At 51.6% G+C, this 27,597-nt stretch overlaps 1 protein-coding gene across 1 annotated transcript; it reads right to left on the minus strand.

The window, feature by feature from the left end:
- Window positions 1–1,072: 1,072 nt before the first annotated feature.
- On the minus strand, window positions 1,073–26,386 carry TMEM72 (transmembrane protein 72). Its single transcript, XM_047826465.1, has 5 exons — window positions 26,317–26,386; window positions 8,612–8,678; window positions 4,629–4,700; window positions 2,930–3,069; window positions 1,073–1,551 (listed from the first exon to the last, which is right to left on the minus strand). The coding sequence occupies exons 1-5, from the start codon at window positions 26,384–26,386 to the stop codon at window positions 1,073–1,075; spliced, it is 828 nt and encodes a 275-aa protein (XP_047682421.1).
- Window positions 26,387–27,597: the final 1,211 nt, after the last annotated feature.

Here is a 27,597-nt window from a genome sequence, read left to right on the forward strand (position 1 = left end):
GAATTTCTTCCTTCATTCTAAGCAGACTGTCACTTCCACAGCCCAGGGGCAGAGGGCTAGCCTGCCCGCCCCCTCTCCTATCTCCCCCCTCTTTCCTTCCTCTTCCCCCCCTTATATTTTAAACAAATGTGCATTTGTCACCTATTCTGCCACCACGCACCCGCACCCACGCGTGGCGGGGCCACCTCTCTGTGCTGAGTGTCTCCAGGGCACCACCCCCGTGGTCCCTGCCTGCCGGAGGTACTGTGTCCTGTGCTGCGGTCTTCACCGCCGGATTGTCGTCGGCTTTCAGGACCTTTCAGTTTACATCATCTACTTGGAATCTCGGGAAAGTTTATGTGGTGGGGAGGCAGGGAGTCCTCAGTGATGCTTCTGGAATGAGCCTCACTCATCCGGCCTGGTTTTCCCTGCAGGGAGCACAGTGTGGCATTGTGTCCCCGAGCGGCTGTGCAACTCCGGCGGCACAGGGCCAGCCCCAGAGCACGCAGAGAATGCGGCCCACTGCTCCAGCTGCCCCCCTCCTGAGGGCCTGCAGCCGTGCCTTCCCTGCACATCCTGAGCCAGCTCGGCTGGGGCTTGGGGTCTATGGCTGCCTTCACACCTGCCTTTGAGATGCTTAAATAGCCCACACATCCTTGGGCCTTCAGAGCTGGATTGCGGCATCTGACGCGAGATGGACAACGAGGCCTTGCTGGGCCCCGTGTCAGGAGCAAGAGAAGCTCATTGGCTCTTGGGGCTGGAGCAGCCTTGTGTGAAATGGGGCTGATGGTCTCTCTTGGGGAAAGCGCGGGGACTTCCCCACCCCCTGGCCAGGAAGGAGGAGCTTCTATTGGCTTGAGACAGCACGAGCTTCATCTGTGCCTTGCCAGAGGCGTCTCCAGGATCTGCCATGCCACTTGACGGTCCCAGAAGCCCAGCTACCACAGGGATGTCTGGTCACCCCTTGAAGCACTAACCTGTGAAGACCCCAAGCTCCCTGGGAGGGGGGCCCTCAGATGTCAGGAAACTCCAGGCAGGGCCATCGATCTATGCAGACCCCTTGCTGAGTGTCCCCTAGGCTGGAGCCTGTGGCTCAGAACAGGCTGGCGTCTGTGAGAGAGGACAGGAAGGTAGGGGCCTGCGGGGGAGGGATGATGGGGGTGGTGTCAGAGGTGGTCTCCTCTGGCTCGCTGTCCCCCCCGTCCAGGTCTTCGGTGAGAGATGGGATGATTCTGACCATGCTGTCTTCGAAGTGCACCTGCTTCTTCTTGACCAGCGAGTCGGCTGGCTCCAGGGTCAGCTCTGTCAGGGTGTCCGGGCACTGGAGGGCACCGGGCTTCTTGGTCCCCTTCAGGATGCTCTTCATGTGGATGAAGAGGGAGCCGGTCCCCTCCTTGAAGGCCCCGTGGAAGGTGTACGTTTGCTCGGTGTCCCCAGAGCCAGTGGTGCTCACGGCACTGCCGGAGGGGTCCGTGTACTGCTCTGGGGGAGCGGACGCCTCGGGCTTGGCCTTGCTCTTCTTCCGCTTGCTCAGCAGGAAGTAGGCCAGGCCAGTGATGATGAGCATGGAGCCTGGAAGGGATGTGGGAGGTCAGCATGCTGGGTGAGTGCTAGAGATGGGCCAGAGGCTGTCCAAGCCCGCTGTCCCAAAAGGCCATCGCGGCACCCTCAGGCCCTCCTGTGCTCCAGCCTGCACATGTGACTTGTCCTTACGCACCCACTTCACATTCAGGGGGCAGGCCTGATGCCCGGCTGAGGGACGTCAGCAGGGCTAGCGCTATGCTGGGGTCCTCACCCTCATCCTTAGCCAGGGGGCCCCATGCCTGAGGTCCCCCACCTAGTGACAGCCGACCCTGGTGCAGCCCGCCTGGCCTCTCATCACTGTGCTTGGCCTCCCTGCTAGGACAGCGTGTCGGGCTGGACCTTCAATGGGTCTGCACTCTCTTCTGAATGCTGGGCTCCAGCGACTGATCTGGGCTTCCTTCCGCTCCCAGCAGCGGGGACATGCTCCTTCCTCAGCCTCCCCAGTGAACACAGAAGAAAGAGCAAATCCCATGGGGTGGGGCTGGCCTAGCATGGGCCCCCCTCCTGGGGGCCCCCCACCCCCAGCTTCCAGGCCAGAGGTCCCTCTGTCTCAGGCAGAGATTGCTGCTCTGGCCAGAGGAAGCCTCTGGGCGTCTCCAAGGAGCGGGAGGCTGTGGCTTGCTCTGGCCTCGGCAATGGTGAATCCTTCTCTGGAGTCCACTGAGGGCTGTGCAGAGTGGCCTTGAGATGCTATGACAGGTACATGAAAAGAAACCACAGGGAGGAAGAGGAAGCTCTGCCTTTCGACTTGGTTTCCCCGGGGCAGCTGGCTTCCTGGCATTTTAGGTGGGTCACGAGAAGGGACAGAGTTTTCACAGCTAGGGAGGAGGGGAGAGGAGGGTATTAGCAGAAGAGGTCATGGACAACACCGAGGGGCGGGAACACGGAGTCCTGGCTTCTACGATCAGACACCAGGCTGACTAGCAGGCTCTGTGAAGTTGGAGTGGGAGAAGATGAGGAGGCTTTGAGGGTCTGCCCTGGGTCCCATCATGGCATACCTTCCAAACCAGGCTGAGGAGTTTGCCCCTGAGTGGGTAGGCACTGGGGAGACAGGGATGGGTTTGTACAGAGAAATGACCATCTCACGCCCTCCGAAAGCTCTGACCACACAGAGGCATTGGAGGACAAGTCTCTGTGGGTGCAGCCTCTGGATACCTACATGAAGGGACATTCTTGCCCCTTGACAGCATGAAGGATGTCTGACACTTCCTCATCCCCAAGATCTAGGCCGGAGAAGTCAATGGGGTCAGTGGGGGCCCTGGGAGCCAGTGTCCGTGAGGCCTGTGAGAAGGGGATTCAGCCCTTCCTGCTCAGAGCCCGTCTGTGGTGGGGGTTGCTGGCCTCCACTAACTCCTGGAGGTCCTACCTGGGATGGTCACGTGCCAGACCAGGACAGGGTGGAGAAAGCAGGCCACAGACAACAGCATGTATGCCAGGAACTTCTGGAAGCAGCCCAACCAGCGGGCTTTCTCCCTTGCTTTGTAGGCCAGGGACGCTGGCCGACACCTGGCGGGAGGGAGTCCAGGATTAGTAGGAGACAGCAAACAACCCAGACAAGCCCCAGCAACAAGTGAAGCTGTTGGAGGCTGGGACTGGGTCTTTCTGTGTCCATGTTCTCTTTAGTGACCTCTGGCTGAACACTCCCCAGGGGCTGGTGTTCTCACCATGGGTTCCACAGTTAGGGGTCTTGTCTGAGTCCCTCCAGAGGGTCCACAATTTTTCTGAAGTGCTGTCTAGCCCTGCCTTTAGGTCAAGGGGGAAAGGAGCCAAATGATATCAGGACTCAGCCAAGACTGGGAAGGAAACCAGGGCCCCATTGGGAGGTCCCCCGTGGAATGGAGAAGGCACACAGTAGGGGAGATAGCCTGCTGGGACAGTTGTGTTGACTGTGCACTGCACAAGCTGCCTGGCCACCTGTATGAACAGGCTGGAATCCAGTTATACCTTGCTCGCGGAATGTCACCTAGGCATAAGATGGCATCAGCCCGGAGGGGCTTTTTAAAAAACTGTCACACAAGGACCACACATGGGCCTGGCAGAGGCCTGATGCTGAGCAGTTTTCCTCGGGGGTGTTGCTTCCAGGTTTCAAAGGAGGAAAGGTCTTGCCTTTAGGTCTATCTCCTTCATCCTCTGAATTGGTCTGGAGCAGGGCTCTGCACAGCTGAATTCTGGCCAGGCAAGTTTGGGGGCAGTGGAGGGGCCTGGAGGATGCTGTGCTGGTCCAGAGCACAGCCCTCCACCACGGCCATGGCCATGGCTCATTAGTGCCCTCTGGTGGACGTTCTTTTGAGACCAAACCCGGGCTGGGAGAAGGGAGTCCAGAGCAGGGAGAAATGCCCCTTCAGCTTCAGGGCTCTTCTCTGCCCCCTCTTCCCTGCCCCTCCTCCTTCCAGAGAAGTTGCAAAAGATCCCTTGGCAGTAACATGCATCAGAAAGGAGGAAGCCTGTGGCCTCAGGGCTGGTGACCTTGGGAGGCAGCTGATAGCCTTGCAAGGTACCGGGACGGCTGGATTTGAGGCCTGGCTCTTCCCTGACTACCTAGAAACCCAACTGTTTAGGTTCTGAGAGCTGTGGTCCAGGGACAGCCCTTGGCCACATTGATGACAGCTTCTACAAACTGAGGTTTCCCAAGATCCTTGCAACCCCTGACTTGTCCCTGGGTCTCAGCAGGAAAAAGAACCAGTTCTCAAATCTAGTTCTGCTTACTCCAAACCTGTCCGGCCTTCTGCAGGGTCCTCACCCCTCTGTGGATTCCTTGGATGGCAGGTGCAGGTATGACCTGTTCTTGGTGGTGGGGACAGACTCTGCGGGGAGTTCTGGGTGGGAACAGGCCCTCAGTGAATGCGTCACTCTGCTCCCCTGGTTGGGAGCGGGGAAAGGAGACCACTGAGCCCTGCGGGCCTGATCCCATGTCTAGGCAGGGGCTGGCCGCACTGTGGGGAGGGAAGCCATCCGCAGCGACTGCAGAAGCAGAACATCACCTGGGCTGTGGCCTCACAGGTGGGGGTATCTGGGAGCGTCTGGGGCTGGGAGGTGGTGGAGGGGCTGCTCTGGAGGGTACTTACTGGAAGCAGATGGTCAGCAGCTGAGCCACAAAGTAGGCCCCTTCACACACAGAGATGACAACTCCTATAAACCTGCGGAGGAGACAGGTAAGGGAGGTCTGGTGCCATCTGGTCCACCCTTCGCTCTCCCATAGCCTTTTTTCTCACAGCATCCGGGGCCCCTGGCCAGGCACAGCCAGCAGACCGACCAGGGGTCTCCCGATCTGATGCTGCCACTAAGCCAACATCTAACAGGAGCTGCCTTCATGCCAGGACCTGGGCCTCAGTGGAGGGGTGGGGGCCAGGGCCCAGACATGGGTGAGGGAGTATGGGCCAGCAGGGGAGGCCGCCTTGATCCAGGCCCCTGTGTGGACACTGGCAGGCACATACTTCTACTTACTGTCACTAGGAGGACATTCACTGCTTGGCTGTAGAAACCTGAAGGCTGGATCTGTTCCAGACTCCTTCCCTTCCTCCTCTTTTCCCACTGTCCAAACCGTCTCCAGGAGGGGCTGGTTGTACTCCTCCCACGGTTTAGAGTCACTCCCATTCTCTCTGGCCTCACCTGTCTGACCTGAGTTTGGGCACTGCCCTCTCAACCCCTGCACTAGTCTCCCCTTCTCTGCCTCCCTGATTCCCTGCTTCCCCTCTCCCCTTCCTGCCTCTCCACTCTGCCACTACTGGGCTGCCCCCAGGGCTCCTTCTGACACCTGAATGTGACGGTATTCCTCCCAATCCAGAATGCTTCAAAAGTTCCCTGTGCTCCAAGTATGGTCCAGGGACCTTCCAGTCAGAATCTTCTGGGAAATATGTAAAATCATAGATTCCTGGGTGAGCCTCAGACTTTATATATTAGAATCTTTGGGAATGGAACTTGAATGTTTTGTTGGAGGGTCCTACTGGCCCATAACATGGAAATTTCTTAGCATGCCTTTAAAGTCTTACATGAACTTCTATAGTCCTCTGACTACACGGGAAGCTACTAGTGCCACAGGGCCTTTGCACAGGCTTGTCCCTCATGGAAAGACTCCCCTTTCCTCCTTTTGTCTGTCTGGTGACCTCTTGCTTCTCCCAGTTTTCCTGTGTGACCTGAGCCTCTGTGAACGCCCTTTGGCAGTTCCCTCTCTAATTCTTCCATGTAGCCCAGGCCCACTGAGGCTGGGGGCCTCGGTTTCCTCAGGTTCCTGGGCGTTGCCCCTGCTACTGACCAGCTGTATGCCTATAGGCAAGCGGCTTGACCTTTCTGTGTGTCAGTATCCTCATCTGTAAACTGAGGGTAATTACACTGCTTCAATCACATTGCTTCTAACAACTGAATGAATTGATATTTGCAAAGCCTTTCAAATGTGGCACATAATGCTCATTATATACATGTTAGTTATTATCTTTTTTCTTTCTCTGTGACCATTTAGTAATTAATCCCCATTCTCTCCTATTCTCTTTATGTCTCCCAGTATCTCCCTCTTACTCCTTAGCTTTTAAATTGGGTAACTAACATTTATATAATGACAACGACGCGCCAGCTATGTCCTAAGGGCTTTCAAATATCAATTCATTCAGTCCTTGTAACCATATTACTGTTGAGGCACTGTAATTACCCTCAGCTTACAGCCAGGGGCTTCGAGGCACAGAGAGGTCAAGATCCTTGCTGTGGTCACACAGCAGATCAGCAGCAGGGGCAAAATTTGAACCCAGCACTCAGACTCCAGAGCCTGTGTTCCTAACAAGCACACCAAGGTGCAGGCTTTGTAAAACAAACTTCATTGCCTGGGATGGCGGGGGGGGGGTGGGGTGGGCAAGGAGGAAACAGGCTTGGGCAATAAAGTGACTCACCAGACGTCCTGTCTGGTGCTATAGAGGCTGTGCCTCTTGAGGCCAGGGAAGTCTGCTTACTCAAGTGGGGCAATGAACCCAAGGCTACAGCCCTGCAGTGGCAGCAACATCCTACAAACCAAGGCCTCTGCCCAGGGCGCCACACAAGCCACGCAGACCCTTCACCTAATGGTGTGGCTGCTGTTTGTGGGTGCGTGTGAGGAAGACAGTGAGGGGCCTTGCAGGGAGGAGGAAGATGGGAGAGGAAGCCAGGGCAGAGAGAAGTGAAGGACAAGCGAAAGCCAACAACAGCTCAGTTCCTCCTGGAGAGTGTGAGGGCCCCGGGGACACAGAGGAGGGAGTGGCCGTCCTACAGGGCTGTGCTGCCTTCGAGGACCGAGGACCGCTCTGAGGGAACGCAGAGGCAGGAGTCTGAGATCTGCAGGGGAGCCTGAGTGAGTGCAAAGGAGGACGGCAGAGGAAGAAGGAAGAGGGAGGGTGGCGTTTAGATGGCCCTTGAGATGTGGGTGGCTGTGAGCTCAGGAGGGTGGTGGCTGCCCGTCCCATGGGGTTATAGAGCAGTGCAGGGTGCAGAACCTAAGCCAGTTCACCGCAAGGGGCCGGGGGACCGGAGGCTGGAAATAATGTCTTCGAGGATGGGCCGCAAAGTGACCAGATGGGCACAGTGTCCTCTCAGGAAAGGGACAGAGTGGTCAGGAAGGGGCAGGGTTCTGGGAAGAAAGCAGTTTGCATTAACCGGCTATGGACCTGACCTGTTACAGCAGGATGATAACCCTACCTCTTACTTGAAGTGACCGTGTGGGTGAGCTGCACAACCGTGCGGAGAGGGGGAAGGCCGGGCCCGCTTCTGGATTCTGGAGAGACAGCGCAGAGCGGCGGGGACAGGCTCAGTGGGACATGGAGGGTGTTCAGAGCGAAGAGAAGTCACTTTCAGACAGTGGGGGCTTCAGGCTCCGGGCAAGCTTCCCAAGGCAGAACGCCAGGAAGGAATATCAGGCTTTGGGAATGTCGAGGTGGGTGGAAAATCGCCTTGGGTGCTCACCAGGACGAACAACGGGCTAGGAGGTGAGGTGGTGCAGGTGAGTTTGAGAAAGAGTCAGAAGCTCCGGGGGTGGAAGCTGAGTGACAAGAACTAAAATGGAAGCCAGGAAATGGCAGAGAGTATGGCCGGGAGACCCTGGCAGCTGCTGAAGGTTCTGGAAGAGCCCTGTGTTTATAGGTGGCTAATTGCGTGGTGGTGTGGACATGGGCTGGAAGGGTGGAAGATGGGAGATGGTGGGTGTGACCCATCTAGCAGGTTGAAGACCTGCCCTGGGCAGTGATGAGGGTGGATGTAGATGGGGAGGAGAGGGAGGAGTTGCAAAGGCAGCCTGGCCACCCTGCAGGCCAAGTCCAGGCTCCCTGTGTCCCTCAGGATGGGGATGCCGAGAAGCTGTTCGGTCAGAGGCGGCAGGGACCCAAGGCTTTCCTCCCTCCCTGGGTCACCACTGCACAGAGATCTCCTTCCTGCCGGGAGGCATTTGCAGAGGCAGCTGGCTGGGAAGGATGCTGGGGAGGAGCTACATGGGCCCAGGCCTGAGTCTGCGCCCTGTTGCTCTTAAGTTTGGTGATGTGGCTGAGCTGCTTACTCCCTCTGAACCTTCTAACCTGAAAAACTAGGACAGTGTGCACTTCCGTGATGCGGTCAAAGAACATGATGTAAATAAAACCTTTTGTGTGTGTGTGCATGACATGTAGAAGGGCTCACATATGTAGTCTCTTGAGTTGATTCCTCTCTCTTTAAAACAAGAGCTCAGTTAGTGGTTGCTGAATAAAGAAATGATTGGAAAGATAGATGGGTGGGTAGAGGGCGGCTGGCTGGCTCGCTGGCTGAATGGATGGATAGATGGATGGGTTGTTGGACGGATGGGTGGATGGATGGATGGATGGGAGGATGGGTGTGTAGGTAGATGAATGGAGAGAGAATTGTTTGATTTATGGGATAGTCCGACCAAAGCCCTGCCCAAAGCAGAGAATATCCTAGAAGCCCTCTCTACTTCTTCTACCTGTGGGATGTGACGGAGTTAGCATGGGAAAGGGGTGGGGGCTGCTCTGTGTTAGTCTGAAGAGACCGACTTGGGATGTGCCGAGCAGAACATGTGGGCAGGGAAAGCACATGCACGCATACTCACAGCAAATAGAAAGCCAGGCTTTTGAACCGTCCCTGGAGGAAGGTCTCAGTGCCCACGCCGATCAACACTAAGAGGGGAAGAAGAGAGGGGAGAGTGGGCCCACATGCTCCAGCTGGAGCGTGGCCCTGTGGAAGGTTCCTTGGCTGTGGAGTGAGGCTTCTCCCTGGGGACCGGGAGCCAGGGTGGGCTCTTCTCCACATGGCACAGGGATTGGTGGCTGGGAAGAGGCAGGAGAGCAGGGAGCCTTCTGGAATGGTCTCTGGAAGCCAGAGGGGTTTCAGGCAGAACCCCAGCAGTGCCCCCGGGGCACAGATGCCTGTCTTCTGCCCTCATGGGTCGTCCCTTAGTGTCCCCAGAGACAGTTCACACTGACGGGCCACCAGCCCCTCTGCTCCACGGCTGTCTTCCATGTGGCATGGCCTTAAGGGCCCTCACTGTCCTGCAAGCCATACCCATGTATGACATGTGTCTGGGTCCGTGCTTGGCCGTGGGACCTCCCCAACCCCTGTCCCCTTGCCTAGCTCACTGTTGTAGCTATTTCTGTGACCTCGTTTCTACTCGCTGGTTTCACGCCTCCTGTATCACACAGTCCTAGCTCCTTGCTTTGGCCCCAGTGCTGGTTAAGCCCCTGAGGGTTTGCTCAGACACAGGAAGCTGATTAGCCTCGTCCCTCCTCCTGCTCTTACTTGGCGGTTGGTGTTTGTGCTCAAGCACCTGACCTTCCATTTGTCCAGCGTGAATTTCTTCTCGGACTCTCCTTTCCAGACTTGCTGGCTCCGGGCTGTCTCCTCACGGGGATTCCCTTGCTCTTACCGCTTCACTCAATGAGCCGTGGCTCAGACCCCATCCGCTTGCTGATGGAAACGTTCCACAGACAGCATGGAGGTGTCCTGAAAACTTCCTCCAGGGCCGCATGGCCCAGTAACCAGAGTTCTTTCTGGTCCTAATTGATTACACTGCACCCTCTATTTCTTCTCTGGGCTCAGATGACCCCCTCTGCTATTGGCCGAATTGTGGCTTCACCTTGTCTCCCTCCCAGAAAATCACAGATGGCAGGGCTAGGCTGTTGTGTTTGGTAGCCTGTCCATGTGTGGCCCTTCACCTCTGCTGGTTGGGAGGCTGCTTCCCTTGATGAGTCCTCTCCTCCCTGGCAGAGACATTGTAAACTTTCATCCCCATGTCCTGAGACTTTTGTCTGCTGAAGAGCAGTGCAGAGCCCCTCACTTAGGCCACGGGCACCTCTCACTCCCCCTTGGGGGGACTGGATGTGAAAGTGCTTTGGGGAGCAGGGCACAGAGTGCTTCCGTCCAGGAAGAGAGGGGCAGTGCCTGAGGATTCGTAGTGATGGAAGGCTCCGGTGTTCCCCTGGGCTTGGTCTGGAGCCGTGGAGGGCCCCGTGCCCTCTCCAGGTTCTAGATGTTCACTGGCTTGTACCCCGTGAGGGGCCAGGGATGCTGGCCGGCCACACACATCCAGCGGGTCGGCGTAACCTACAGAGAGCTTAATGCTTTCTGCACGGTGGTCAAGCTCGTCCTGGCTCCTCAACAGCAGCCCGAGACACAGGGAGGTATATACTTCCTACTCAGTCTGTCATCTTGGGTAGTTCTCCCAAGGACACATATCAGAAGGTAAACGATCTGCAGACCAAACTTGAGACTCTGGCTCCAGGTGATGGGCGGTTTCCTGGTTTCCACTGTCGATGTGTGTGTGTGTGTGTGTGTGTGTGTGTGTGATGTGGTATATACTGCAGGCAAATGCCGATCTGTCTATTCAGTTTTCACTCAATGCATGTATCTTGCCCTGTCCTCAGCACTTAGCGTTTGTTAACTTTCCAAGTCATCACAACAGTGCTCTGTGAAGGTACTAGTGTTACCGTCCTTTTACAGAAAGGAAACTGAGGCACAGAGAGTGTAAGCAAAACCAACCTACCAACTAAGGTCATTCCTGCATTTCAACCTCACATCCGCCAGTTAATAGCTGAGGCACGCAATCTCTTTGAGCCTCAGTTTCCTCGTCATCCCTCTTGCACAGAATGGTTATAAGGATTCAGTAAGCTAACTGATGCCAGGCACACCACAGTTGCTCAGTCGCTTGTTAACTTTCGGCGGGTGGCTTCGTTCACATTTGTAGATTCGCATGCTTTGTGGCCAGTGGCCAGCAGGTGGCAGGAAAGGGTCTTGGAAGCAGCCCTTTGCCCTGGTTTGTTAGGCCTGTGGAGAGGTATTTTGATGCCTTTTGATGGAAACAGAAGGTCAATAGTCAGAGGGGCATTCTAGGAATGCTGTAGAAGCAGCACTGGTCTGCGATTAAAAAAACAAATCAATGGAACAGCAGAGAAAAGAGAGAGCTCTCTCTTTTCTCAGAGGGGGCCGTGGGCAGTCCATGTGGACTGAGGCTGGCGGGTGGGTCTTTAAATATCAGCCCCCACAGGATGGGCAGGGAGGGCCTTGAGTGTTTTGGAGAATTTGAGCAACATGTTCAGATTGGCATTTCAGAAAGCATCCTGACCTCGGGCAGACAGGGCAAGAGGCTTTGGTGACTGGCCGAGATCAAGCAGCAGACGTGAGGTGGTGACCGAGAGACAGGACCGTGGTCCGGCTGCTCCTGGCCTCCCCATCTCCTAGCACACTGGTAGCCACGAGCTCTGGTTTTGGCTCCTGCTGGCGTGCCCAGGTGCCCTTGCTCCCCTGTTTAATACTAGGGTGCCAGTAGGCACAGGACCCCAGGAGGGGAGGGCTGGTTCTGTCTGGGGGCTCAGACCGGGCACAGAGAAGTGCGTGCCTTGCCATTTCATCCTGGTTTTCATCTGGGTAGTGGAAGGTGGAAGGGTGGGGCCAGAAGGCATCTGGGTTTGGAGCCTCCCTGGACGTGACCACCCAGCTGCCTCTCAGGGAGGTCCCAGCACGTGCCAGCACATTCCAGTAGGTCCCTACGTGCATCTTGTTTAGTCTGCACAACGTCCCTCATGTAACTTATGGAAAAATCCCAGCAAGCATCCTGGAGGTGCGGCACCTTGCCCGGGGCATGCTGTTGTAAAGGGCAGAGGGCAGCCAGAATCAGGACTGATTCCCAGGGGCCCCAAGAACCCCCAGCAGAGGAAGGACTCTGCTGACAATGGTGCTGGTGGGGAGGACATTTCCTGGGGGCCCTCACATGGGGTGATGGGGGTGTTACATGGATGACACCCTCGTTGCCATGGACAGTGGACCACTGTGTCCCCCAAACCCAGCTGTGAATGGATTTCTCTAATGTCTGCCACAGAACGAGTCAGGAAACTCCTGCCTCGCTGCCTCGATGATCTGCCGAATGTCTAAACTCTGGCTCAGTGTGGTAGTAACCCATCTGGCCTTCACCCCAGGCCTCTGGAAAGGGGCCGTCAGTCTGAGCAGAGTCGTCTTCTGAATGTCAGAAGTAGCCGCGGCTGAATCTCCTTGCCCAGGGCAGTGCCCCCCAGAGACCCAAGAGTTGTCCTAATAGGCCAGGGTCCAAAGTCCCCAGCGGTCAGCCTACACCCTCATTTATGGCACATCCTCTGTGCCAGGCCTGGGTAAAGCACAGCGGTGCAAAGGAAATATACCCTGGGGCTTGGGCAGACTGTCGCGGACCCAGGAAATGAAGAGCGGGGGAGGGTGGGAAGAGGCCACGGCACCCCGGGAACAGGACGAGTGCTGGCTCCATTCTGTCTGGAAGCCGAGCACGGTTCTGCAGGGAAGGAAGGCAAGGTGATGCCAGAAGCGTGGAGCAGCATGAATAAGAACCTGGAACCGCCGTGGCTGAAAAGGGACAGGGCCTTGTCTCTGGGCTTCTCTGTGCAGTTCCTGGGACCAGGTAAGGTCACGGGTTCCACACGTTCCACACTAGGGCAGTGACAGTGTGGCTTCCTGGGCCCACACCCTCAAGTCCTCTTGTACTTTGCAACTTCCTCCTGTTCGTCCAAGGGAGCCAAGTCCATTGAGAAAGCTGTGCCTTGTGGTGCTGGGAAAACCCTTGTCCCTGCAGCCTGGGTGCAGACACGTATCCTGGGGATTGGACTTGTTTCTACGAGAACTTGCTCTTCTCCCTAGCACTTATCTCCCCAAAGGTCTCCCGGGCCTCTGAAGGTCACACTAGTTGCCATGACTAAGGTAAGTGAGCCAGGGATGGTCTTGTGAAGATGTTCCCACGGATCCCTGGGGCAGCCACACTCCCAGACACCTGATAAACTAATTGCTGGGCTCTATGGCAGAAAAGGAGAGTGGATGCCCATGTACTCTACACAGTTAGGTGAGAGAGATAGCCCTAACTTTAGCAACGTGATTTGGGGGTTCTTTGTTACAGTAGGATGTGTTAATGGAAGCTGCCCACAAATTCTTTGCAATGCCTCCCATCAAGAGGTAGAGTCTAACTCCCCTCCCTTTGAATATGGTCTGGCCTTAGTGACTCAGTTCAGTGGAATGATGTAGACAGTTCAAGGACTTACACTGCTAATTCACAAAGAGCTTCCACCCAGGCCTCTTAAAATGCCTGTTCTGTGGCCACCCACCCACCACGTAAGAAGTCTGATGCTCCCGGGACCATTGTGTGCAAGGAAGCCATGTAGAGGGAACGCCAGAGAAAGAGAGAGACAGACAGATACACAGCCAGCCCCAGGTGGTTCAGCCCTCTCCACCAGGCAAGTTTCCGTGAGGAAGTTCCGTGGACGTCCCAGCCCCAGCAGGTACCAAGTAGAGAAGAATGGACGAGCCAACCCAACAGTCAGAACCAAAGCTCCAGACATTCAGCCCTTGAGGAGTCATTCCAGCCACCCCATCGTCATGCAGCAAAGATGAGCCGTCTCCACTGTCTCTGCCTGAATTCCCGAGCCACAACATTTTGCGCGTAATAAAATTGTTGTAGCCTCAAGCGACTAAGTTTTGGAGTGGTTTTATTAGGTAGCCACAGAACTGGAAAAGCAGCTTATCCTATCTTCTTAACTACCTGAGGTTTTTGGCCCAGAAGTCCCTGTGTCTGGTCTGGTCTATATTCTGACTCTCAATGTTGAGCGTGCGCCCAAAGCCCCTTGGGCCTCTGGCCCTTCTCACCGGTCCTCAGCTTGGTTGTCAGAAAGCCAACTTGCGGGCTCCCAGGTCCTGTAGCAACTCTCCCCCTGCTCAACTTTGGGCACGGGCCGGGAGAGGCAGTTCATTAGGAGTGGGGGTGGTGTCTCTAGGATCCTATTCGCTGGTATAATAGCTTAGGATTTCATGCAGGATCGGTGAGGCTCTGCCTCATCCAAAGCAGTTCCCTTCTGCAGATTCATTTTACAAAGGTGCCCAGTGGAGAAAGTGAGGAAAGCAAACACTGAGGCCCGTCTACTGTGGGAGAACGCTGTGACTCGTATCTAGCGCTCACCCCAGACAGCCACATCAGCCATTGCCATGGCAGCTCCCCGCCTGCTGTTCTCACTGAACTGTGCTGGGAACGCACTGTCTTTGGGAGGCCCCACAGTGCCATGTGATGCAGATACAGGACTCCAAGGCCGTTTTGACTGAGGGTCTAGAGCTTCCCAAATGTTTTTCCAGGGGACTAGTTTCCAGAACTGGTGTATTTCAGAAGCCAAGAAATGAGCATGATGTGTGGCCTTCGATTGGAAGGAGGGGTGTTAAGTGAAAAATGGGACGGGTGTGTGAGAAGTGGTTTGGCCATCTTGTCTCCTGTGTGTTTGTCTTCCCAGGACCGCGCGCCTGGGCCACCTGCTCTCTCCGAGGCCTCTTGTCAGCCCCGTGGATGAGAATGGGTATAGTCCTTGCTTGGTGGAATCAGACCTAGGAACTCTGCCAGGTTTCCAAATTTAGGCAGGGCTGTCTATAAGACACAGAGAAGTTTCGGCATCCAGCGAAGCCAGGACTGATGTGAGGTGAGCACAAAATTTAAAGAGGCGCTCGCTCTAAATTTAAGACCTAAATATAAGGAGGTGCTCACTCCCAGGGTGATGCGGAGGCGGCATTGGCCCTTTTGTGACCATGGCAATGGGTGTCTCCAGCCCTGGCATCCAGAGACGCACATGGCCCAGGGTTTGGGAGCCTCTAGCTACTCCTGGAATCTGGCCTGTACTCCTGGTCCCCTTTCCTCCTGACAAGGCAGCCTGGCTGGTGTCTCTGCAACGCTGGCTTCACGGGGCTCTAGTTCAGTGTGAAATGGACAATCTGTGTCAGCAATTCACTCCGACAAATGGCCCTGAGGCCTTTTCCCAGAGCTGGGCGTGGAGACAGAGGAGCGGACAGTGTGACCATGGAAACAAACACCATACATGTCCCCAGAATCAGGGCTTCATTACGATAAATTCTCTGTAAGAAAAACTTGCCCCTAAGAACAGCCTTGATCCCTAGATGTGTTGTTGTCGTTGTCGTTGCTGTTGTGCTGCAGGTGGGAGGGTGGTGCTGGGCAGAACTGCCATGTAACTACTTTTATACCACCAAGTGACCCATTGACTCCTTCCTACACTCCCTGTTATCTGTCCCTCAGGGCCCTGTTACCTCTCTTCCCAGACCCACAGCGCCACATTAGGAGCCCCCCACCCCCCCGTACAGTCTGCCCCACCTTTCTGTTCTCCCCCTCCTGCACCGTCCCCTGGGGGAGGCATCCTACTTGGTGCCCATTAGGGCCAGTTCTTCCTCCACAAGCATTTGTGGACAGGCCTGGCCTCCTCACCTTGTCCCCTGCCCTCTAGCCTCTGTCCCTCCTGTCTGGGCCGAGGCGCGGTATTTTCTTCTCCCAGAGGCCAGGGCTTTCTTCTGAGTTGCCTTCCTGAGTGGTTTGTTCTAGTTCAGGTTAGCAGACTGGCCCGAGACTCTGTGGTGCACCGCTTTCTGGGCATCCTTCTAGGCGTCTTGATGTGCTGGTCTCAGAGCAGGGGCGGATGGGAGCTGTGCGGGTACTCGGCTGTGGCAGAGAGAACGTGAGGCCTGATCAGGAAAGCGGAGCCCCGGCTTCTCAAGCAAACCATAACCCTCTCGTCTGCTTCCTCTTCCGGAAAATGAGGGTAATAAAAGCATGCACAAATGGCTCTGAATGCTCAATCTTAGTACATTACAGAGTGCTGTGCAAATGTAGACGATGGCTCATAGAATTATCAGGAGAGGCAGGTTGTTCCTGCCCGAGAGAGGCAAGTACTCTCAAGGGGGAGGAGAGGGTTTATTCTCATCCTTTCCTTCCATTAATACACAGTGTTATTGTGGCTAAAGAGCTCTTCTCTGCTCACTGATGTTGTTCATTGATTTTTCTGCCTGAGGTCCCTTCTGCAGGCCTGATTGGGATATCAGTAGTCCAAATCCCCATCCATTTCAACATCTCTTGTGTCACGTCCTCTGTGTGACTTGCTAGGGATGCCAAGGGCTTAGGACCAGTGTGCTCATGAGGACGTGGCCTGTCCGTGGTGCTGACTGCTGAGGGGCTATCCTGGGGGCCTCTGGCCTCGTGCTGCTTTTGTCTCAGGACTGACCTCATGGTTGGCTGGGGGTTGTCTGTTCCGACTCCATCACTGGGTGAAGTTTTGATATCTGTCTTACATTCAGTGCGGTGCCCTGATGGCAACAGAGGTCACTAGAGGTCACATTACCTGGCTTTTCACGCCAGGCAGCGATATTGGCTCTGGCTGCGTGGGGAGCAAGATGAGAATGTCATATTCACTGCTGCTGAGGGCAGCCTCATAACTCACCACGTCATGGTTGTCTCTCCTCTTCTTCCTCAAGTATGGTGTATCTCCTACTGGTCGTAGGATACACAAGGACATCTCGGGTAAGGATGTACCAGCTGATGACAATGGCTGGGGATGGTTTAGGTTCTGAAAAGGTCACAGCTCGTTGTAGAGGTAACAGCTACACTTGCACCATTTCTAAGAACATGAAGATGTTGGAGCCAGTTGCTAAGGATCCACTGAGATAATGAGGTGGTAGTTGTAGACTTCTTAACCCAGGAGAAGCTTTGGCAGAGTCTAAGCCTGGCAGGGAGGTTTACCTGTATGTTGAGAGACATTCAGCTGACACATATGGGCCAGGGTTCAGAGACACTGGGAGAAAAGGCCAAGATTTTATAGTAGAAAATTCTAGATATTCAATTAGAAGAGATTTTAGAGTATAGTGTGGCAGTCAGTACCCTTAATACCTCTCACAAGCCTGTTAGGGAAGAATTTCCCAAAGGCAAGATTTTGCACCCGTTCAATTTTCTAGACTAGATTCTTTTAACATGAGCTATAGACCAAAGTTGACCATCCAGGAGGTCTACTTCATCTGGCCTTGTAGAAGTCCTGGGGTAGATTGCAGTAATGCCCCTCTCTGTGTCCACACCCCTTGTTTTGTGACTTTGCAGTCCCCCGCATTAAAGCGAAGGCTGATTCCCCAAGCCCTCAAATCTGAGCTCAGAAATGTGACTTGCTTCGCGCAAGAGGATGTTATCAGGCATCATGCAAGCAATGATGTGAAATGGGTTTGTGAACTTGGTCTGCTCTCTCCTGCCTCTACCATCATCATGCACAGCTACCTGAGCCAACCTGCTGGAGCATGAGGCACGCAGAAACCAGAGTGGCCCTTGTATCCTTGTAATACTACACTCCCACCCTTCCATCCACCCCCAGACAACCACTGACCTGCTTTCTGTCATTGGAGATTAGTGTGCATTTTTTAGAAGTTTATAAAAATGGAATCATACAATATATACTCTATTTTGGCTGTCTACTGTCATTCAGTATAATTACTTTGAGATTTATCCATGTGGTAGTACATATCAGGACTTATGCCTTTCTATTGTTTATTTTTTTTAAGTTTATTTATTTTGAGAGAGAGAGAGAGTGCATGTGAGTGGGGGGAGGGGTAGAAATAGAGGGAAAGAGAGGATCCCAAGCAGGCTCTGTGTTGTCAGCTCAGAGCCTGATATAGGACTCAATCCAGCAAACCATGAGATCATGACCTGAGCCAAAATCAAGAGTCAGACACTTAACTGACTGAGCCCAGGTGCCCCTACGCCTTTCTATTGCTAAGCAGTACGGATATACTTGGGCTGGTTTATAACTCATCTGTTGACGGGCATTTGGGTTGTCTCTAGCTTCTGGCTGTTACAAATAAAGATGCTATGAACATCCATGTACAGTCTTTTTGTGGACATTGCTTTTTTTTTTTTTCTCTTGGGTATCAATAGCTAGGAATGGAATGGTGGATCATATGGTAGTTATATGTTTACTTTTTAAAGAAATTGCCAAATCGTTCCCAAAGTGAGTGTACGATTTTACATCCCATGAGTACTGTATTAGAGTTCCACATCCTCGCCAACACTCAGTACTTGGTAGAAAGCCATTCTAATACTACGTAGTAGTATCTCATTGTAGTTTTGATTTGCATTTCCTTAATGACTGATGATGTGGAACATCTTTTCATGGGCTTATTGGCCATCATGTATTTTTGTCAACTTGATTTTTCAGTCTCTTAATATTATATTTTGAAAAGTGAAGTTTTTAATTTTGATGGCATGCGATTTATCAGTTTGTTCTTTTACGGATTGAACTTTTGATATTATAAATAAGAAACGTTGGCTTAACTCATTACCTAGAGTTTATCCCGTAGTATAAAAGTTTTTTAGTTTTAGGCGTTCCCGGGTGGCTCAGTTAGTTAAGCTCTGACTCTGGCTCAGGTCATGGTCTCGCCGTTCCCGGGTTCCAGCCTTGCATCTGGTTCTGTGCTGACAATGCGGAGCCTGCTTGGGATTCTCTCTCTCCCCCTCTCTCTGCCTCTCCCCGACTCACACACACACACACTCTCTCAAAAATAAATAAACATTAAAAAAAATAAAAGTTTTGTAGTCTTAGGTTTCACATTTAAGTCTATAATCCACTTTAGTCTTTTTTTGTGTATGGTACAAGCTATAGATAGACATTCATTTTTCGGTAAATGGATTTTCAATTGTTCACACTAAATTGCCTCTGTACTTTTGTCAAAGCTCTGTTGTTTATAAATGTATGGGCCCATTTCTGGACACTATTCTGTTCCATTAACCTATTTGTCTTTCTTTATGTCAATAGTGCATTGTCTTGACTTCTGCAGACTTACAATAAGTCTTAAAATCAGGTAGTGTTAATGTTCTAACGTTTATTTATTTTTCAGACAGAGAGAGACAGAGCATGAACGGGGGAGGGTCAGAGAGAGGGAGACACAGAATCTAAAACAGGTTCCAGGCTCTGAGCTGTCAGCACAGAGCCCGACGTGGGACTTGAACTCACGGACCAAGAGATCACGACCTGAGCCAAAGTCAGATGCTTAACCAACTGAGCCACCCAGGCACCCCAGGTAGTGTTAATGTTCTAACTTTGTTCTTTGATTACAACATTGTTGGGCTATATTAGGACCTTTGTATTTGCATGTGAATTTTAGAAGCAGCTTACAGGTTTTGGAAAAAACTGTTGGGATTTTGACTGAGTTTGCTTTTAAACTGTATGACAATTTTGGGAAGAATTGACATCTGAGTAATGTTTTCTGACCCATGAGCAGGATAGATTTCTTTATTTATTTAGGTCTTCTTTGCTACCTGTAGCATTTTTTTTTTTTTAGTTTATTTTTGGGTCAGATTTATTCCGAAGTACTTGTATTAAAAATTTTTCATTAAAAAAAAAACAACAAAAAAATAAAAAAATTAAAATTTTCATTTTCTATTTTTTTGTTGCTGGTATAGAGAAATATGGTTGGTTATTGTATATTGATTTTGTCTTATGCAACCTTACTAAACCTTTTATTAGTTCTAGTAGCTTTTCTGATAGATTCCATCAGATTTTGCATAGATGATCATGTCATCTGTGAATAACAAGTTTTCTTCTTCCTTGCCAACCTGTATGTACTTTATTTCTTTTTCTTGCCTTATTATACTGGTTATAATCTTTAGTACAATGTTGGCTCAGGTGGTGAGAGTGGACATTCTTGTCTTGTTACTAATCTTAGGAGAAGGTCATTTGATCTTTTACTTGTAAGTAGCTGTAAGATTTTTGGTAGATGCTCTTTTTAGGCTGAGAAAGTTTTCTTCTATACCCAGTTTGATGATAGGGTTCCTCATGAAAGAATGTTAAATTCTGTCAAATGCTTTGTATAATATAAGCTTTTCTTTTTCAGTTTGTTAATATGGTCAATTATATTAATTGATTTTCAAATGTTAAAGCAATCTTACTATTCCTGGGATAAACTCCACTTGTGTATGATATACTCTCCTCTTGACATATATATTTTTTGATTTGCTAAACCACTGTTTGGACTTTTACATCTATGTTTTGAGGGCTATTTGTAGTTTCCTCATGATGTTTTTGTCTGGTTTTGGTATTAGAGCAATGCTAGTTTATAGAAGAGTTGAAAAGTATTCCTTCCTTTTCAGACTTCTGGAAAGGTTGTGTAGAATAGATGCTATTATTTTTTCAATGTTGTAGAATTCACCTGTGAAGCCATCTAGGCTGATATGCCACTTTTGGGGGATGACATTGTTGATGGCTCTGCAGGGATCACTGATACTATTGAGGATATCACCTCTAGCACAGAATAGCATTCTTGTAAGGACCTACAGGGGGAATTTCTTCTAGGTCTTGATTTCAGGTCAAGGTATTTGCCCAAGGTATTTGCTTCTTATTCTTGCATTCAAAAAGAAGACATTTGCTCACCCTTCCATATGGCAGTTTCCTGGTGCCGGAAAACAATGGCCATCCCTCCAGATACTCTATCCATGCCACACAAGCCATGTTTCTTCATCTGACTTCACCTGGCCTCTGGTGATCTAGGAAGTCTTGGGGGGAAATCCGCAGAAGGCTCTCCCTCCTCAGCACCTGCCACTTATATCTAACGACAATCTCTTTTGATAATAGCCCTCTTCAGATGGTTGTTCAGAACTAAGGACAATTTTAAGAGAATTGCCAGCTGGTAAAAAAAAAAACGAGACTACCATCTTTCTTCTGATTTGATCACTACGTGTGGTTTAGAAATGATCAGTTTTTCTGTGGGCTGATCCTAATGACCCAACCTCAAACTGTGAAGGAAAATGTTATTCAGTAAAAGACTCTTCACATTCTAAGGACTCTGTGAAGGAAACTGTGAAGGAAAATGTTATTCAGTAAAAGAGTCTTCATATTCTAAGGACTCTTCGTCCTCCCTTTGCAGCTTCAAGGGTCATAGATTGCCTTATTCCTTTCCTCTGGTCTTTCTTCTTTTTCCATCCTTCATGAAGAGCCCATCACTTATGCTCTACCAACCCTGTGTTCAATACATCCCTTTAAAAATTAACCAGCCCTGATTGAGAATATATGTGCCAGGCATTTTCATGCTTCAGTCATTGTTTTGTTGAATGTTCACAGCCCTAGAGGGTAAATACAGTCATTATTCCCATTTCATAGGTGAAAAAACTGATGTGTAAAGTGGTTAGGTAACACGCCTAAAGTCACACACCTAGTAAGTAGTAGAGAAGAACACAAATTCACCCCTCCAACTCTACACTGCAGCACTTGGTGCTGGGATGTGTATTTATTGGCTTGTCTCCCTGGTCAGACCATGTGCTTCTCGAGGGTAAGGGTCAGACCATCCTACTCTATGTGTCTACACGACACAAAATGGGAACTCAGCACATGTTTGCTGAATAAATGAATCCTAAATGGACTTACAGATTCCTTGATTCTAAATCTAAGGAGAACACAGGCACAAAGAGGTAAAAAAAAAAATGTTTGACCCAAGTCATATGATCTTTCAGTGCTAAGGGAGCGGAACAGAAGTAGGGATATCTCATTTACTCATTGGAACAATCAGATCAGAAAAGAAAAACAGTCAACATCCATTTGGAGGATCTGAAAACAATGTGGTCTTGCTTGGGTAATAAATTCACTTGTGGACATGTTGAAGTGCACAAAGCTTCCTTAGATGGCAGGAAATGGTCACGGGGATACACATTTAAGAAGGATGGAAATTAGCATGGAGGGCCCAAGATGGTTGCCTCAGAAGCATTAGTTGTTGTTGTTGCTTTTTTTTTTTTTTCGAAGGCTTTGTCAGGGCTAAGGTCAAACTATGCATTTGCTGTACTCTTTAAAAAATAATGAGAACATCTGGGTTTAAATGCTTCTTTTGTCTTAGGCTATATTAATAAGCCAAATCTCCAGTCTGAACCGAATATTGGCAAGGAATGGGGCTTTGGGGAATGTGGCTCTGTCCTTTAGAGGACAGAAGAGGTTAATAGGTCAAAAACCTGGAACAAAACAAACCCTTAAGTGATTCCAGGTTGATCTAAAATAGTTGATTTGTGAGAAAGAGCACATTAGCCTGACAAGCAGGGCTCATTCAAAATGGCCCTGTCTCAGTGCCGGCCCATTTCCCAGTTGGCTGTGTGGCACCCCTCTCTTTGGAGCAGTGTACTGATGGTCCCTGGATGTTCCACTGCATCCCTGCGGGTGGGCAGACTGGACCCCCAATACCATACCCGCTGTCTACTGGCTGTGCGACTTCTGCCAAGCTACCCGAACATTCTGAGCTTCGGTTTTCTCATTTGTAAACTAGGACTAAGGTCAGCACTTGGCCCTCATAGACACTGGTGGGGCTTTAGCAAGATCATGACTCTGCTGTTGTTATCAGTTGTGCATCTCTGGACCCATAAATGGGAGGCCCTGCTGTGACAGTTCCCTCCGGAAAGGTGAGCAGATTTGTCTGTCCTCAGAGGAGGTCCAGGAGTGGATTTGCTAGTGCCAGTCAAAGTATGCATGTTCAGAGACAGGAAGTGATGAAATGTCAGTGTCTTTAGATTCAGGAAGTGTTTGGTCATGCTTACTAGGCTTCAGTGTAGCTGTGCCCAACTAGCTGTGACCCCACATGCCTGAGCCTGTGTATGGTGTGGCTTCGGTCCGGCCTCTTTTGGACCCTCTGTGTGTTTTACCTCCCGCATCTTGCGGTAGCCAAGACGTATAAAGATGTGTTCTTTAGCCGGAGTGAGGTGGAAGACACACTGTTTAAGAGTCGGGTCTCAGGAATAGACCATCATCAATCAGAATCTTGCCTCTTTGCTTCCTGCTTGTGAGACTCTGAATGAGGTGTTTCACTCCACCAAACCTCAGTTTCCCCCCACATACAGTGGGGATGGGGAGGAGTATGATGATGGTTCAAAGAGTCATTATGAGGACGAAATGCAACACTACCTTTGAAACAGGCAGCGCAGAGCTTGGCTCACAGTAAATACTCAAATAATAATGTTCATTATCGGCTCTCACACCCGAGCAGGGCTGGAAGAACGATGAAAGCCCTCAAGCGCTGACAGTGAGAAGCCTCAACCCTGAGCCGCCATTGCTCTGAGGAAAGTTGCAGGGGTCTCACCAAAGGGCCAACACAGTGGGCTCTTTCCATTCTCTTCCCCAAAGACTCGGGGCTGGGGCTGAGGAGTGGTGAGGAAGTGCATGGAGATTCTCTCTCAGGGACGAAGAGGACTGCCGAAGTTCAAAGGGAAGCCAATCCTGCTTTCCAAGAACAGGGATGGGGACCAGTCCTGCGGGACAGAGAAGGGGCGCCCTGTACCTCTGGGCTCCCATCTCAGTTACAACCCACTTCCCAGGTTCCCTTTTCTGATGGTGGGTTTGTAGTGAGAATAAAGCCCAGGGTTGAACATCCCCTGGGGCCCGAGTCTCTAACTCAGGATGGCACGTCCCTACCTTTAGGTGGACACAATGAGAACCCGCTTTGCGAGGGTTCTTTTGCGAGAACCCACATCTGCGAGGGGATGTGAGGAGCGCTCACAGTCTGTGTGCAGTTCCCCAGTTGTGTCTGCTTCTCTGAGCGACTCCAAGAGCCACATCTCAGCAGCAGCAGAGGCACCAGACATCACATGTGCATGCGCGCGCGCACACACACACACACACACACACATATTTCCTTCCATGCCAAGGAGGTAATGCAAATGAGTGAAGCCGGCTAAGGGTAAGACAAATGTTTGGGGGGGGGGCAGCTCTGTGATGACTTGGAAACTTTATGACTGGTTCAAAGTCATAAAAAAGTCTCATGGGAGAGAATTTTCTAATTTTAGAAACACTTCCAGCTGGGTGCTGTCTGCTCCTGGCCTGTCTGCCCCTGTTCAGCAGTGGCAATGCTCTGTCTGTGCCCACTGGTGTTGTGGGGCTGGGCATGGGGGTGGGGCGGCAATGGCCCGTGGGACTACTGGACATCCTGAAGAAGCTTCATCCAAAGGGCCTGGGAGGAGAAGAAGAGATGAGCTCAGCTAACCAGGCTTTAGCCACTGGGCTTTGCCGTCGTGGTGGAGTCTCCTGGGGTCTGGTACCCTTAGAACCTCTAATAGTCCCAGATCCCATCTGCAGAGGGGATTGGCAGGTGGATTGGCAGGTGTCACCTGCAGGTGACACTGGGAAACCTTGGGCCACATGCTTCTCCTCATTTCTGGAGATGCCACGTTCCTTCTGACCAAAGGACCAGGGGCTGCGTTAGGTCTCCTGGGGTTTTTGTAAAGTGACAGCCTCTGTCTCAAGTCTTATTTCCTTTCTGGTAGCAATGCCCCTGTAAATGAGGCCCAGATTTCTCAACGGAGATTTCAACAACAAGAGGCTTAAGGGAATAAAGAATTTGCAAATCTTACACACTGGAAACGGGCCAGGAGTTTAGTGACGTTGGAAGAAACTTGAGATTTGCCCAAAAGCACCAAAGCCCCTCTCTCTAGCTTCCCACGTGCTCCCAGCACTCTAAAAAGCTCCAACAAGATTATTGGAAAGCCTGGCCATTAAAAGGCAACTTGTGGCCTATTTTTAGCCTGGATCTTATCAAAACCAAGAGGAAGACCCATCTTCAGCGTTAACAGCAGCCCTCTGCGCAGAGATAAGAGTGTGCTTAAGGGGAGGTGTGTGTGTGTGTGTGTGTGTGTGTGTGTGTGTGTGTGTCTGCAGACCCTTCCACTGACTGAGATAAATCAGACTTTTAAACTGTCTTTTGCTAGGCTATTAGAAAAATAGATATGTCTTAAAACGGCTTCCTGACAGGAGGCAGCTCTGGGCAGAATATCACCAAGATATCTGATAGCTAAAAAGGATACATTATACTTATGTGAAAACCAAGGCCTGGAGGAGGGCAGGGTGGGCTCAAGATCAACAGGGGTAGACCAGGACTCGAACCCCAGACACAGAAACACTCTATAGGTTTACCTTTCTCTCCCCACGATGTGAAGTTGTGGGCGTCGGCATTCATTCCCTTATATGTAGGTAACAAGGTGGTTCTGTTGGAGGTGGGAGCTGGCTACCCTGCCAGCCCATTTACTCAGAACCCTCAGCAGAGCAATTCCAGACCCTTCCTGGTGTCTTCTGGGTGGGGGTTCCTACTCTGAGAAGCAGGGGTTTTTTTGGCCAGAGTCCTGGCCTTTACAAAAGTTGAGGCACCTGAGCTCCAGACTTGCTGTCCCTGTGATCTGCAGTGTGACCTTGGGCAAGGTCACTGCCCCTATTTGGGCTCAGGTGCTCCATCTTGCAATAAGAAGGGTGGCATTAGAGCTTCCCCGACAGCTGACTTCCTGTGCTGAGGACCTGGATGCTAGAAGAGCCCACTGGCCAGCCTCCCCAACAAGCTCTGAACCATGTCATAGAGGCTTCTCCCAAGAGGTTTATGCCCTCAGTTCCACTTAACTCGGCTCAGCTTATGCATCCTTGATCTTTCAAAATACCTGGCCAGGAGGTCCAGATCAGAAAGTGCCATCCGAGGGGGTCTGGGTGGCTCTCCCAAGGTCACACATCAGCAGATGACAGGGTGGGGGGCTGGAACCAGCACTGTTGGAGTCTGAGCTGGGGGACATTTCCTATTTGCCAAGACCCATCCTGGATTTTGTGCAGTGGCAAGGAAGGACCTGGTGATCAATGTGTGTCTCTTCTTTTTCCTAAGGGTCAGTGGGACCAGAGCTAAGAGCTCAGAACGCTGCCTCCTCACTTCCCCCACACAGACTCTGGCCATGTGGGGCCTATGGGACTAAAGGTTGGGGTCTGCACTGGGGAAGTGAGCAGGCAGAACTCAGGATCGTGGGTGCTCTGGTTCTGCTCTGTCTGTGCTTCCAGAAAGTCAAGCAGCCTGTGATCAGGCCGGGTAAGGGAGAGGAGCCCAGGGTAGGGAACCATATCTTCTCCAGACCCACACTGTGTTCTTGTAATCAGGCCACAGGGAGGGGGCTTGGGTTTCTACAGGACTTTCTGTTAATGAGGTGGGAGTGGGCCAAGGGAAGCCGGGGATCTCCATGTTTAGTCCTAGAGCTCAGCCTGCCCCAAGTGCTGGGAATTCTCTCTCTATGAAATAGGGCTGTGGTTTGAGCTCTGTTGATCATCTTTATAACTATACGGGGAGGCGTCTGATTCTCACATTGGCCTGGTTTTTTATACCTTCACCTTCAGACCCCACCTCCACCTCACAATAGCCCTCCAGGAGGTAAAGCAGACCCTCTCTACTCAGTTCCCAGATGAGGACACTGAGGGCTCCCAGGGTCACATGGGTGGTGGGTTACCAAGTGGAGATTTGGCATCAGGCTCCCTCACTCAGGCTCACCCCACTGCACCTGCCGCTGCCCTGCGAAACAGTGTTTCTTGGAGGCATTGGGAAGAAAAGTGAGAGCAGATGTGGTCTGATGTGTCCATCTGTCCCCAGCCTGCTGGCCCCCACCCCTTGAGCAGCCATGTCTGCTGTGTCCAGGGCGCAGGGGACTGTAGCGGGGAGGCGGGGTCTTACCTGCAGCAGTGGTGATGCCCAGGAGCCGGCAGGTGTATTCCAGCCCAGTCCAGAACATCTGTAGCTTCATGGTGCCAGGGTCGAGGGCAGGGTCCTAGTAGGGCAGGCAGCAGAAGCTCCGGCCTGAGATGCTCCTGGATGCCCGTGTGCAGGGGGAGGCTGTGGCTGTCGGCTCTGGGCCCCCGTGCCCCGGGGCCCTGCCTTCCAAACCAGTCCTGGCCACCACAGCCTGGCCGAGGTGTGAACAGGGCTCACCTTCCCGGCTCTGCTGCCTGTGCCCTTGCCAGACGCTCAGCTTAATCATTACCTTGGAAGAGTGCCCCTGCCGCTCCGCGCAGCTCCGGCCTGGCCCAGAGTTGCTGCGGCTCCAGCACGGCCGCTTGAGATCGGGCCAATTAGGGCTGGGCTGGAGGCAGCCTGGAGCTGGCAATTAACCATTTCTGGGTGGGAGGGGAGAGCCGAGGAGCCAGCCCAGGCCCTTCCTTACTGGTCAGCTCTGAGAAAGTCACACCTGGACCTCAGGCCCACGGGGTCCGGGGAAGTCATTGTCTAGAGGTGACCGTTTCGTGTGGAAGAGAAAGCTGTGTCTTTAAATCACTAGCAGAAACAACTCATGAAATGAGCTCCAAGCTTCTATTCTTCTGCATATAGGTGGATTAGAAAGCTTTGCAGCCATGCTAGATTTGGACTCCGACCAGTTATACTTAGCTCAGGCCCATAGCACACATGGACCCTCCTTTATCCCCGACAGGCATCCCTGACGTGTGATGTGGGAAACACTATGATTCTTTGGGAGGGGACTTTCTGTGTCAATAATTAACTGGATGACCTTGGGGAAACCCAAAGATGTTTGTGAGCCTTAGTGACTTTTGCAGACGATAAATGAGAGGGTTTGGCTGGATCGGTGATTCTCAGGGTATGTTCTGAGAGCTTCTCCAGGAAGCCCAGCCTCTAAAAGCTGACAATCGTGGGCTTTTACTAATTCACAATTTACTCATTGATGAAAACTTTTAGCATTCCTCCCAGGCATTTTTCTGAAATCTTTTATCCCTTTGCTCAAGTGGAATAAACAGCCGAACAACCAAATTAGGAAAAAAAAAATCCCCAAACTAAATTCTAATAATAACGAAAAGCTCAGGCATAGTCTGTTTTGCTTATTGCTTTGGTGAGGATCATACGCCTTCATATAACGAATACATATTTTTCTCTAGTAAATTTAAAAAAATTTTTTTTAATGTTTATTTATTTTTGAGAGAGAGAGAGAGAGAGAGAGAGAGAGAG

This window comes from Prionailurus viverrinus, chromosome D2 (genome assembly GCF_022837055.1).
Source record: "Prionailurus viverrinus isolate Anna chromosome D2, UM_Priviv_1.0, whole genome shotgun sequence".
Lineage (NCBI taxonomy): Eukaryota > Metazoa > Chordata > Mammalia > Carnivora > Felidae > Prionailurus > Prionailurus viverrinus.